The sequence below is a fragment of the Delphinus delphis genome, chromosome X (assembly GCF_949987515.2).
Source record: "Delphinus delphis chromosome X, mDelDel1.2, whole genome shotgun sequence".
NCBI lineage: Eukaryota > Metazoa > Chordata > Mammalia > Artiodactyla > Delphinidae > Delphinus > Delphinus delphis.
This window is the reverse complement of record NC_082704.1, coordinates 84117657-84132334: the sequence shown is the minus strand read 5'-3', so window position 1 is coordinate 84132334 and position 14678 is coordinate 84117657. Positions and strand designations below refer to the sequence as shown.

The 14678-nt window shown below is 38.4% G+C and overlaps 1 protein-coding gene across 1 annotated transcript in view; it reads right to left on the bottom strand.

Annotated features, from left to right (window-relative positions):
• Window positions 1–14678, bottom strand: part of DGKK (diacylglycerol kinase kappa) — a 160520-nt gene that overhangs the window by 96725 nt on the left and 49117 nt on the right. Inside the window, exons 2-4 of the mRNA XM_060002173.1 lie at window positions 12609–12719; window positions 12065–12145; window positions 9968–10072 (exon numbers count right to left, since the gene is read on the bottom strand). Coding sequence (XP_059858156.1) covers window positions 9968–10072; window positions 12065–12145; window positions 12609–12719 — 297 coding nt within the window. The remainder of the gene's footprint in view (window positions 1–9967; window positions 10073–12064; window positions 12146–12608; window positions 12720–14678) is intronic.

Genomic DNA, 14678 nt, shown 5'->3' with positions numbered 1-14678 from the left:
CTTTTGCTGCATCCTATAGGTTTTGGGTCGTCGTGTCTCCATTGTGATTTGTTTCTAGGTATTTTTTAATTTCCTCTTTGATTCCTTCAGTGATCACTTCGTTATTAAGTAGTGTATTGTTTAGCCTCCTTGTGTTTTTATTTTTTACAGACCTTTTCCTGTAAATGATATCTAGTCTCATAGTGTTGTGGTCGGAAAAGATACTTGATACAAATTCAGTTTTCTTAAATTTACCAAGGCTTGATTTGTGACCCAAGATATGATCTATCCTGGAGAATGTTCCATGAGCACTTGAGAAAAAATTGTATTCTGTTGTTTTTGGATGGATTGTCATATAAATATCAATTAAGTCCATCTTGTTTAATGTATCATTTAGGGCTTGTGTTTCCTTATTTATTTTCATTTTGGATGATCTGTCCATTGGTGAAAGTGGGGTGTTAAAGTCCCCTACTATGAATGTGTTACTGTCGATTTCCCTTTTTATGGCTGTTAGTATTTGCCTTATGTATTGAGGTGCTCCTTTGTTGGGTGCATAAATATTTTCAATTGTTAAATCTTCTTCTTGGATTGATCCCTTGATCATTATGTAGTGTCCTTGTTTGTCTATTATAATAGTCATATTTTAAAGTCTATTTTGTCTGATATGAGAATTGCTACTCCAGCTTTCTTTTGGTTTGCATTTGCATGGAATATCTTTTTCCATCCCCTCACTTTCAATCTGTATGTGTCTCTAGGTCTGAAGTGGGTCTCTTGTAGACAGCATATATATGGGTCTTGTTTTTGTATCCATTCAGCCAGTCTGTGTCTTCAAAGCAATCTTGAGAAAGAAAAACGGAGCTGGAGGAATTAGGCTCCCTGACTTCAGACTATACTACAAAGGTACAGTAATCAAGACCGTATGGTGTTGGCACAGAAACAGAAATATAGAACAATGTAACAGGATAGAAAGCCCAGATATAAACCCACGCACATATGGTCACCTTATCTTTGATAAAGGAGGCATGAATGTACAGTGGAGAAAAGACAGCCTCTTCAATAAGTGGTGCTGGGAAAACTGGACAGCTACATGGAAAAGAATGAAATTAGAACATTCCCTACCCCCATACACAAAAATAAACTCAAAATGATTAAAGACCTAAATGGAAAGACCTAATGAAACTTAAACGCTTTTGCACAGCAATGGAAACTGTAAAAAAGACAAGCCTCAGAATGGGAGAAAATATTTGTAAATGAATCAACTGACAAGGGAGTAATCTCCAAAATTTACAAGTATCTCATGCAGATCAATATCAAAAAAGCAAACAATCCAATCCAAAAATTGGTAGAAGGTCTAAATAGACATTTCTGCAAAGAAGATATACAGATTGCCAGCAAACACATGAAAAGATGCTCAACATCACTAATCATTAGAGAAATGAAAATCGAAACTTCAATGAAGTATCACCTCACACCAGTCAGAATGGCCATCATCAAAAAATCTACAATGAATGCTGGAGAGGGTGTGGAGAAAAGGGTACCCTCTTGCATTGTTGATGAGAATGTAAATTGATACAGTCACTGTGGAGAAGAGTATGGAGGTTCCTTAAAAAACTAAAAGTAGAACTACCATACGACCCAGCAATCCCACTACTGGGTATATACCCTGAGAAAACCATAATTCAAAAAGAGTTATGTACCACAATGTTCATTGCAGCTCTATTTACAATAGTCAGGACATGGAAGCAACCTAATGGTCCATCAACAGATGAATGGATAAAGGAGATGTGGCACATATATACAATGGAATATTAATCAGCCTTAAAAAAATGAAATTGAGTTCTTTGTAGTGTGGTGGATGTACCTAGAGACTGTCACACAGAGTGAAGTAAGTCAGAAAGAGAAAAACAAATACCTTATGCTAACATATATATATGGAATTAAAAAAAATAAAAAGGTTATCAAGAACCTAGGGGCTGGTAGGAATAGAGACGCAGATGTAGAGAATGGAGTTGAGGACCTGTGGAGGGGGAATTGTAAGCTGGAACAAAGTGAGAGAGTGGCATGGACTTACATATACTACCAAATGTAAAACAGATAGCTAGTGGGAAGTGGCCACATAGCACAGGGAGATCAGCTCAGTGTTTTGTGACCACCTAGAGGGGTGGGATAGGGAGGGTGGGAGGGACATGCAAGGGGGAGGAGATATGGGAGGATATATGTATATGTATAGCTGATTCACTTTGCTATAAAGCAGAAACTAACACACCATTGTAATGCAGTTATATAAATATGTTAACAAAATTATTTTAAACATGCTAAATTTCAATCAAAGGCCGATGGCCAAATAAATTATAGTTGATCTAACTAATGGAAAACAAGAAATTCATTAAAAATCACAATCTCATAAGCTTTAAATATTGGAAAACATCAAATGAAACAAAAATATAGCGTAAAGTCGATTATACAGTGTCATAGCAATTTATTTGTGCATATTTATATACATATAAATTGTACTAGAAAATTTAAAAAAATTAACAGCTTTTAAATTTCTTTTGTTTTGTTTCTGTAGGTTTCAACATTTTCTAACTTTTTATTTATAAATTATATATCAAAAAGTACCATTATGATAATGTTTATTTTGTGTATACTTCCCCTAAGACCTTTTTCATCCCATTGGGTACTATTATGTCAGACTTTCATTGTAATAGAGAATAGAACATGTTGATATCTATGAAACAGAAGTATAAGTGATTGGTGTAATGTCTGTATAATGCTTAGTAGATGGGCCCCCACTGTGAAGAAATGAAAGAGGTATCATTAAAAAGAAAAAAAAAGAATTTTTGCATCTATGTTCATCAGGAATACTGACATGTATCTTTTTTTTCTTTAGTAACTTTCTTTAGTTTTGGTAACAGGTGATGCTGGCCTTATAAAATGAGTTTGGAAGTATTCCCTTTTCTATTTCTTGGAAGAGTTTAAGAAGGATTAGTATTAATTCTTCTTTGAATGTTTGGTAGAATTCACACATGAAGCCATCAGGTCCTGGGCTTTTTTTTGTTGTGAGATTTTTGATTTCTGATTCAATCTCCCTATTTATTATTGGTATGTTCAGGCTTTCCGTTTCTTTCTGATTTAATTTTTAGTAGTTTGTATGTTTCTAGGAATTTATCCATTGCTAGGTTATCTAGTTTGTTTATAATAGGTCTTTATGATCCTTTTTATTTCTGAAGAATCTTTTGTAATGTCTTCTCTTTTATTTCTGATTTTATTTGAATCTTCTCTCCTTTTTTTCATCTAAGAGTTTGTCAATTTTGTTTATCTTTTAAATAATTACCTCTAGTTTTGTTGACTTGTTATAATTTTTTCCCTAATTGATTTAGTTCTGCTCTGATCTTTATTATTTCCTTTGTTCTGCTAACTCTGGGCTTATTTTGTTGTTTTTCCTGTTCATCAATGTGTAAAGTTATGTTGTTTATTTAAGATCCTTCTTTTTTAATGGAGGTGTTTACTGCTATAAACTTCCATCTTATAACTGCTTTTGTTACATCCCTATTTTTATTATGTTGTGTTTTCATTTTTGTTTTTCTCAAGATACTTTTAAAATTCCCTATGGATTTCCTCTTTGATCTAATGGTTGTTCAAGAGTGTATTATTTAGTTTCCATGTATTTGTGAATTTTTCTATTTCCCTGTTGTTATTGATTTCTATTTCATTTTCTGTCATGGTCAGAGGAGATACTTAGAATTATTTCCATTATCTTAAATTTGTTATGACTTGTTTTGTGACCTAAAATGTTATCTTTCTGGAGGATGTCCTATGTGCCCTTGAGAAGAATGTGTGTTCTGCTGCTGTTGGGCAGAAATTTCTGTCTATGTCAGTTAGGTCAATATTGTTATTCAACTCAGCTGTTTGTTTATTGATTTTCTGTCTGCATGGCCTACACATTATAAGTGGAGTATTGAAGCTCCCTACTATTATTGTATTGCTGTCAATTCCTGCCTTCAAATCTGTCATTGTTTGCTTTATATATTTAGGTACTCTGATATTGGGTGCATATATGTTTATAATTGTTATATTTTCCAGTTGAATTGACCCTTCTATCATTATATAATGTCTTTTGTTTCTAGAGACAGTTTTAGATTTAAAGTCTATTTTGCCTGATATAAGTATAGCCACCCCTGTTTCTTTTGGTTACCATTTGCATGCAGTATCTTTTTCCATCTCTTCACTTTCAGGCTATGGTGTCTTTATTCTAAAGTGAGTCTTTTGTAGACAGAGTATTTCTGATCTTGTTTTTTAAAATCAATTCAGCCACTCTGTGCTCTTTGAATGATGAGTTTAATTCATTTACATTTAAGATAATTATTGATAAGTGAGGGTTTACTATTACCATTTTGATAATTGATTTCTTGCAGTTCTTTTGACCCTCTCTTCCTCTCTTGCTGTCTTCCTTTGTTATTTGATGATTTTTTTATAGTGATCTGCTTTGGTTTCCTTCTCTATGTCTTTTGTTTATTATAGGTGTTATTTTGTGTGTGTATGTGTGTGTGTGGTTAGCTCGAGGTTTGCATAAAATATCTTGTAGTTATATCTTTCTATTTTAAGTTGTTAAAAACTTAAATTTAATAGCATACCAAAATACTTTTACTCCCCCCAGCACTTATACTTTATGTTCTTTTGGTCAGAGTTTGATCTTTTTATATTGTGTATCCGCTAACAAATTTTTATCTACTAACTTTTATATTAGGGTTAAAAGTAATTCATGCACCATTATCATTAATGAAACACTTCAGACTGATGAAAGGTTTGAGCCTGGGAGACTTAAAGAAAGAATAAAAAGGAGAAAATTGGAAATAATGAGCTGCTTAGAAGACTAGATTAAAAGGTTAGCTCCTTCTGATGAATTCTAATGGAACCATTGCCTATGAGAACAGGAATGAACCTTAAAGTCATCTAGGGACTTCCCTGGTGGTCAAGTGGTTAGGATTCCATGCTTTCAGTGCTGAGGGCCAGGGTTTGATCCCTGGTTGGGGAACTAAGATCCTACAAGCCACACAGGTCAGCTAAAAAAATGTCATCTAGACTCCAGATTCTAGATTCTAAAGCATCTTTAGATCAAGTCATGTAGCCTTTATTTGAATGCTTCCAAAGGTGGAGGACTAAGTTTCTTGCAAAAGAGTCCATTCAATATTCCTAAAACTCTAAATTTTAGAAAGATTTTCCCAAATCTTTGGCCTACTAGAAGAACTTTCTAACATTCAGTGTGAGCTTTGAGAATGTCATCAGCTGTCTCTTGAGGTAGAAAGCTCCCTGTCACTGGAAATATTTAAAGCAAACTATGTACATAATTGCTTCTGAGCATGTTGTATAGAAAATTAATTTTTCATAGTGACATCAGCAAGATGATGGACTAGAAGCTCCCAATGCTCTTCCCCTCCCCCACAAAAACAACAAATAAACAACTACATGCCATCTACAATATTCTGGAGTTGAAAGAGCTCCAGAATACAACAAAAAAAGCTGCAGAAACTCATGGAGCACAGAGACAGAATGGTCACATAGAAAAGTATAGTAAGCAGTTTAACTTCATTGCCCCATCCCTCAGTCTGACAGAGCTTGGGGCCAAGAGGAACCCCCTTGGCCTGACCTCTCCCAACAAGTGGAAAGAAGAGCAGGAGGACTTCAGTAGCCTACATCATTGCTGTGGACACAAGCATATTTCAACATGGTGGTGCCCTGAATTCTTCATTGCCATTGAATCCAGGTGATGTAGCTGCCTGGAACCCAAACTGCTGCGACCACTCCCCAGAAAAAGGTACTGCAGCATCCCCTCCCAGAGAAGCTGCCACCACTGCACCCTCACTGGGAAAGTGCTGATGCATCCCTCCAATCAAAGCTGACACCACTGCATCCTGCTCCCCCTGCCAGAGTCACAGTCCTCCCGTCTGAAAGCATGTACACACCCCGGACCCCAGTTCCATGGCTGTTCAGCACACACCCATGCCTCACATACTAAGGCTACCATCATGGTGAACACACCTATCCACCAGCCCCAGGTACCAAAGTTGTTCTAGATGCTCCTGAGCTCCAACCCTGGTACCATGGTCACTTTGCAGGTGCCCACTCCCCAGACACCAACACTATTGCCTCCACAAATGTGTCTGTGCCCCTGATCCTGGCATCATTGCTACCACATGTGTAACTGTGTGCTGGACCCAGCAACAAGAGCGATCCCCTTGGCAATGACTTCCTCCTGTGGAGGAAAAGGAGAACAGGAGGACCAAGCAGTCTTCACCAGCAAGGAACACAATAGCCCTTACCATCACTATGTAAACTCACAACCTTTGTCACTGAGGTCCTCTGCAGTTTTTGCTGACACTGACCTCAGCTGATGGAGCTCTCTAAGGACTATGCCTCTGTGCCCTCCCTGAAGCCAGAACCACTGCTGCACACCCTGGAGCTGGAGTCACCATATCCAAACCAGTTGACACTCTCACACCCACCTATAGGTAAAAGTCTTTACCCCTGAAGACAGTTCATAAAGTCCTGAAAAGGCAATTGCTCCCTCAAATGTGCAGACATCAACACAAGGCTACCAGAAACACACAAAAAAATCAAGGAAACATGACATCACCAAAGAATAACAATAATTTTCCAATAACTGATCTAAAAGAAATAGAGATCTATGAATTTCCTGGAAGTGAATTCAAAATAATTGTTTTAAGGAAGTTCAGTGAGCTATAAGAGAACACAGATGGACAACTCAATGAAACCAGGAAAGCAATACCTGAAAAAATGAGAGGTTCAACAATAAGACAGAAATCATAAAAAAGAACCAAACAGAAATTCTGGAGCTGCAGAATACAGTGAATGAAATGAAAAAATGCAAAAGGGAGTTTCAACAGCAGACTTGATCAAGCAGAAGAAAGAATCTGAAAACAGGTCATTTGAAATTATCTAGTTAGAGAAGAAAAAGAAGAATGAAAAAGTGTGAAAGAAAGCAAACCTATATATACATTATGGGAGACCCAGAAGGAGAAGAACGAGGAAGAAAGGGGCAGAAAGCTATTTAAAGAAATAATGGTTAAAAACTTTCCAAATCTTGAGAGGGAAATGGACATCCAGATTCATGAAGCTCAAAAATTTCCAAACAATATCAACCCAAAGAAGACTACACTGAGACACAATATAATCAGATTGTCAAAAGTCAAGGACAAAGAGAGAATTCTGAAAGCATCAAGAGAAAATTAGCTCATCACATGTAAGGGAACCCCCATAAGACTATAAGCAGTTTTCTCAACAGAAACCTTGCAGGTCAGGAAAGAGTGAGATGATGTAATCCAAGTATTGAAAGAAAAAAAACTTACATCTGAGAATACTATACCTGGCAAAATTATCCTTTAAAATGAAGGACAGATAAAGTCTTTCCCAGACAAACAGAAACTGAGGGAATTTGTCACCACTAGACCTACCTTACAAGAAATGCTCAAGGGAGTTCTTCAAATTGAAATAAAAAAAAAACATGCTAAACAGCAACATGAAAGTATAAATCTCACAGGTAAAGGTAAATATATAGACATATACAGATTAATGAAGTTCTTCTCCGCTCTTTATTCTGGCATTGATAATCCTCCACAATCAGGCCCCATCTACCTCTTCAGACATATTTAAACTTTCCCAAACTCTTCTGGTCAAATGGAGTCCCCATTTTACTCTATTCCAAAAAGGTTCTGTTTTGTTACTTAGCTTTTCCTTATACCAAGTCCCCTGCTCAGGACTTCCTCCTGCCCCTAATCCCCTACCACCAATAAAATCCTATTCATCTTTCAAGGTCAGTCTCAAATCTCTCCTCTATTAACTCTTCCTAGGGGACTCCAGACCATATTAATCTCTTCCTCCCCTGAACTTCCATATCACTATACTGTCTGTTTCATTCATCTGGCAATCAAGCATCTGCCTTGTAACATCTTTGAAAACTTATTTGTCTTGAATATTTTCATTTAACTGTTTCTTTGGTGTGTATCTTATCTCCCCAACTATCTAAAAAGCTCATTGAGATCAGGAACCAAGGCTACACCTTCTTTTCAACTCTCTATGGAACAGAACTGGGCACCTAGTAGGGGCTCACTTCTTAATGTGTACTGACTGGTTTTAGATAGGTTACCCCATTACTTCGTAGTGACTTTAGTAGTCCACTAAGTCCATGATTAACCTTTTTTCACCCCGTGTCAGGCATTGACAGCTGATAAGGTGCATATGAGAGAAAGCATATTTGACTCTTCAAGCCTCAAGCAGGACAAATTGCTAAGATGCAGGTAGTGAGATATTTTACTATTGGCTAAAAGTGTTCCTTAATAGATCTAGGTCCCTGGAGCAGCTCCACAGAGGTTGTGATTATAAACTGAAATTCACAACTCTTTCAAGAGAGTTAACAGGCAGATTTTTTTCCTTTCTAGTTTGTGCTGGGTAGTCAACAAGAAGGTGTTTAATTCAGTTGAGTCAGGAATGGCACATCAATGCTCTGATGGCTTTCTCTAGAAGTTCTTGCATTCCTGGACTGATAATTAAAATTCAAGATCTTCTATGTGACCTTTTATGACAAATTGAAATTGAGAAGTCCTCCAGTGTGGGTAGAGATAAGCCAAGGAAATGAAAGAGATTGGTCTACAGGGGTGAGAATAGGAGAGGAGTGTGGAAATCATAACTTTTTGTGGCTACCTTTAATGCTGAGTCATAGTGACTGTATTGGGGGTGGGCAGGAGGGACAGGATGTGCTTCTCCATTAGGAAAAGAAGAAGAAAATAACAAAGGAGTGAAATGCTGAGTGCTAAGTCATGTAAAGACCATCATCAGATTCTAAGCAAAGAAGCTCCCAATTAAGCATTTACAATGTGGGACCAGGAGAGGTCTCAATGATATGTGGAGACGTACCTAGTCCCTAGTTCAGTCAACTTGTCATATACTCATAGCCATGAGTAGGAGAATGAATAGTTATGAAAGTAAGTGGTCAAAAGCCTGAGAAGTCCTAGGGGAGTGAGGACAGATGTTTTTTCTCCATGGCATTGTTTTTATATATAAAACCCATTATTACCCATTATTTTACACTGCTCCACCCCAAATGTTTATAAAAATCCTCTACCCTTTGCTAGTTACTTAAGACATCAGGTTCTTTTTAAGGGTGGATTCATCTTCCCCTTTATCTCTAAGACCTTCACAGCAGAACTTTGCTTTAGGATGAACCATGTATCATTCTCTTTCTAAATCCTGACTCCAAGATTACCTTCAGATTCATTTATTCATTCAAAAAATATTTATTGAGCCTCTACTATGTGGCAGACACTGTGCTAAGTAAATAAATGACAAAATCCCTCCCCTCTTGAAACTTACATAACTTGTATTGCTAAGGAGAAAAGGAAGCCTGCCATTCTTTGGGGAGGACTGCTCCTTGCTTTTCCCTCTACATTTCCTTTGTTGTAGATGGTACACAGAGAGGCAGAATGGCATAATGGTTAAGGACATAGGCTTTGGAGTCACACAGCCTGGGTCCAAATCTTGGCTTTGCTACTGAGTAATTATTTCATCTTGGTCTGGTTCCTTCTCTTTTTTGAGCCTCAATTTCCTTAGCTGTTACTGTAGTCACTCAGCAGACCCAAGTGAAGACTGCTGATTGCAGCTAAGCTAACAGAAGAACATCTAAGTTAGCTGCTCACATACCTCTTGAGTGCCTCATACATTGAGCATACAGTGACATCTACATATCAAGTGGATGTGTACAGCGGTATCTAAACCACATACTTACCAAGGTTTGAGTCTAAGTGAATTACTCCTATTTATAAACAGGTTTCCTAATGATATCCACCCACAATTCCTGACCAGATTGTATCTGCTTCCATCTTATTAGTTCCCTGTTGGAAAGGTAGCTTAGCTAATGCAATCAATTAAGTGTTTACCCGTGAGAGTTGTGTAGATTCTCTATTATTTCCCTTACCTTACGAATTTCTCCCTGTTGCACGGTTTTTATGACGTTAATCCATTCTTCCATATCTTTCCGGTTGGGTGCAGCCAGTGTAACTTTTCGTTGTGGTGTGATCACCTACACAAAAACACATTATTAGCTGGTTCCCACTCCAAAACTTTGCCCCCAAACAAAGCCTTTGAACTCTCCAAGAAACTAGACAGATCTACTAAGCACATCCCAAGCCATTTCTTAAATATAAGACAGAAGCTCCCAGAGCCACTCACAGTTCCTTAGATAACCACCTCAACTAATAATAATGGTAATAATAATAAACAACACTTTAATGGCACTTACTACGTACTGGGCATTGTTCTATTGTACTTTATGTATATTGTTTATTTCAATCTTCCTTACAACCCCTTGATCTGGGCATTATTATTTTTCCCACTTAATAGGATATTTTTCCATGGCAAAGGGAGTTAAATGACGTGCCCACGTCCACCTAGCAGGTAAAAAGCTAAGCCAGAATTCGAACCTAGATTCTTTGGCTCCAGCACACATGCTCTAACACTAAGCCATGCACCCATCTGTTATTCAAATGAGGTTGTGTGAAAATCCTACTTGCTTACTGCTGCTCTATCTACTTGAAAAGGGTGAAAGGGTATATTTTTCATCAGGGTGTGCCTCTTTCTGTTTGAGGGGAGAGTGAGAATGGAGTGGGGAAACTACAAATCCAGTTTCTTTCTTTCTTATGGTCTGGGACAACCTGAAGAGGATTTTACTATCATCTCTCTTAATCCTGCATGGTGCAAAAACCTTTCAGGAACAATGAGAAAGCCATGCTGAGGGTCTAGCAGAGGTAGGCCATGATCAGGGCTTCATCTTCTCACAGAGGACAGGAGGGAGCATGGATAGCTGTAGCATCAGTCATTGCTTCAATGGCCCTACTTGCCTTCACTACAAGCGGCCCCCACCCCAAGCCCAAACCTTGGAGCTAGAGCTTACCACACCAACAAGCAACTTCTTTCTCCTTGTGCACGTGTCTGTGATAAATGGCAATAGGAACTAGTGGGAATTGTGACAATAGATAGCCGCTCCTTTGGTCCAAACCCATTCTTGTGTGGGGCTGATGAATAGTGCCTCTGTGTTTTAATTAGGCTAAGGGGCAACCTAACCCTTGGAATTTCTTTGTAGAATGGAGACCAAAAACATTATCTTGCATATTCATCACCCAAAGGTTAAGATTTTGGGGACTGGGTCAACAGAAACCTCAGCTTTGTCCTGGGTCAGTATGATGTAATAAGAGAGAAATGAGAGCAGGATCTTCCTCTTATATCCAACTGCTCTCCCTTCAAAAGAGAATAGACTGTGGACCAGCCATGGAATCAGGGTATTGGGCCCATAGCTCTTTAGTCTGCTAAGTACCACTCTCTACCTGCCTGAAGAGGAACCCTGGTCTCCATAACCCACCACTGAGGCTGAGAAAAAGCATTTCTGGGAGGAGGTGGGTAGGAGGATTCCTGGGCCAATGGACTTGCTATTTTTCAGTGAGCTTTCTATTCTGGATTTACGTGAATGACCAAAGCCTTATGACATTTCAGCAGTGACAAGCCCTTGAATACTTCCCTAGAAAATCCTCTGCTTTCTTTGAAGTACTCTCATCAGTAATCTCAGCATAGGATAGCTTTCAGTTTGGATTTACGTTCTTATCTATTTCATCAAAGGAGAGAATGTCATGTAGTTTGATTATCCTGATATATTCTACAACATATTGGCAGTCTCTTGAAAGCCTCCCAATGACACTCATCTAAATTATCTTCACCAGGAGGATTGATTTTTGTAATAGTCACTCCTCCCGCCCCAAGATCAGCTCAGCTTTATATCAGGCTGGTAGTAGGGAATAGGGCCATCACTTTTTTTCCCATCAGTGGGCTGGTAGAAAATATTCACATGAATAATCTTTAGCATTCATTTGCAATGCTACTTTAAGTGGATTTCCATACTCACTTTGGGATCAAAGGAAACTTGGGAAATCTGAACTCTAAAGAGGCAACAGGTGGTTATGGCAACCCCTCCTCCCAACTAGCTCCCACCCCTGGCCATTCAGTCATTCCTAATCTTACTTACGCAAAAACTGTGGCAAAGGTTTCTACAGCTGCTTTCTGCCAAGGCAACTTGAGACAGATCAATTGTTTCAAAGCGTGCAAACTGGAAAGGTATAAGAGGGAGAGGGAAAAGGAACCATCTGGTTAATAAGGCAAAGAGACACTAAAAGGTAAACACACACACACACACACACACACACACGCACACTATTAGGCATTTTTGGCAGTCATGATCCCATTATTTCTTTGGCTTGAGCTGGGATTTATTTAGCATCATGGTTTTTATTGATATATCATGGGACAAACAAAAAACAAACCAAACTAAACCAAAAACACAACTCTTCCCAAAATTTTTATGTGGATTTATAGGAAGGCTTAGGTAGTTCAGTTACCTAAAGGTTTACGCTGGAGAAGATAATGGGATATGGTCTATCTAGGGGCCTAGTGGAGCAGGTAAGGGTTAGCCACCTTAATGCTTGCCAACATGTTGGCCCATCTCCCCACAAAACATTTCCTGGTACCCACCCATTAACCCAACTGACAAGAATATATATATATTCTCTTACCGCAGGATGGTGTGCAAAGCAGAGCCTTTGTCCTCGAACCAGAAAATATCTGAGTTTCCACCTCTTGAAGGAGTTACAGTTCTTCAGCAGAGGTCCTTCCTTCAGTATTTTCTGAAAGATAGCAGCATAGTGTTGAGTAATTAGATCAATTTGCAAGACCATATCACTTGTCCTCTCATTTGAGAAGATCAGATATCTGGAAAGCTCTCTGTCACATATCTGAGGAATGGCTCAAGGTCCAGGCAAGAAGACGAGGAAGTTAGTTCAATCAGAAAGGGTATTGGTTACCCTTGGATAACACATTCAGGGTGATATAGGCTCTAAGTTTCTAAGGATACATGGCCCAAGAACCATGGAGAACATTGCCATTGGTGGTGGGAGGTGGGAAGGAGGGACGGAACACATAAATATAAGAACTACATTCCTAGGGAAGAACAAATGGTCGGGAAAGAGGCTGAATTCAGTAAAGGCAGATTTTCTGGAAGTCTCCAGATTGTAGGCCTGGACAGGGCCTTCCTCTCTGCTCTTTTAGAGTGTTCCTTTTAGAACGTTAAGTTGGATCACATTCCTTCCCTGCTCACAAGCCTCCAATGGCTTCCCAACACTTTTAGAACCAAATCCCAAGTCTTTACCATGGCCTTCAAGGGATTCATGATCTGGTGAGAGCAAAAAGGACACCAAAAAGGAACTACCATTTGATTACTTTCTTTACATATCTCATAGTCTGACCAACTGATTTTTCAGTTACTTGTCAGATAGACTGACTCTAACCAAGCATAGAGTCTACTTACCACTGTTACAATTGGGGAGGTTCTCAGTTACATTTATAGAATACAAATCAATATGCAAGTCTACCATTTGGGAGAAGTACTCAAACCCACCAAGCTGGAACAAAGCCCATGCTGAATGGACGAAGAGACAGACGTTAAGTCATCGGATCAAAGCTCTACCATGAATTCCATCCAACATCTAAATTAGAATTCACCATTTGGTGGTTGTGGAAGTGTTTTATTTGGCCCATCTGATGTTTTTTCAGTTTTTAATTAGTTCATAATATTTAAAAGGCAGAAATTTTCAAATAAAAATCCAAGTTTCCATTTTTTTAAAAAATCAGAACAGCTGGTAACAGTGGACCTATCTTCTCACATGGCAACAATCTGCTGGAACAGAGTAGCAGCTGCTCCCTTCAGATGGGGCACCCGACTCCAGCAGGTATTTAAGTTTGGAACCCTGTCTGAACAATCTTTTGCTACTCCCATTCTCCCAAATATACACACATCTATTACATTACCTGTTCAATTATTTAACCAGTAAGTTAGTACCAATGGACAGAACCTCTGTATGTCAATTGAAACGTAGTTCATAGCATTCAAAGTTTACGTGAATTGTCTTGATAACTTATGGGAGTTTCAAGGTTATTGTACCACCCTCGATATGTTTACAAAAGAATGGTGCCAAGGAGTCAAGACAAGAAATCAATAAGATCTTGTGGGAAAGTTGAAGGTGGCATGGAGACTGAGAAATTACATTTAAATTGTTGAAATTGAGTCATCAATGAGAAAACAACTCTTGTGTAGACAATGTGATTACATCACTCTTTCCGTTCTCTGGTCAGATAGCCTATGGAATACACTCTCACTTATGGTGTTTAGTATTCTCTATCCAACCTTCTCACCTTTATGCCATATATTCTTCTACACTAAGTCTTCATGAGACCTAGACAGTCATATTTACCCCTTTCTGCTAAAGACTTAAGTTCAAAATTTTAACTGCTCCAACTTTGTACAACTGAAGCCACACCCATTCTGCCCCTTTCCCAAGTTATTCTACTTTGTCAATTACTAAATGCTTCCATTGTTCTTATTTTATCATGTATAGTATCCCTTGTAATAGCCCATTTACAGTTTTTGGCTGAATATTTTACCCTTCCTTCCATTTTCAGTTTAAAACCTCCCTTCAACTATTTTTTCTTACCCTTGCTGCCATGCCTAGCTCTCTTCTTTCAGGAGTAGGATGATGGGGTGAGGTGGCAATGATGAAACAAGGAAGAGGATTTGTTTCTCCAGAAGA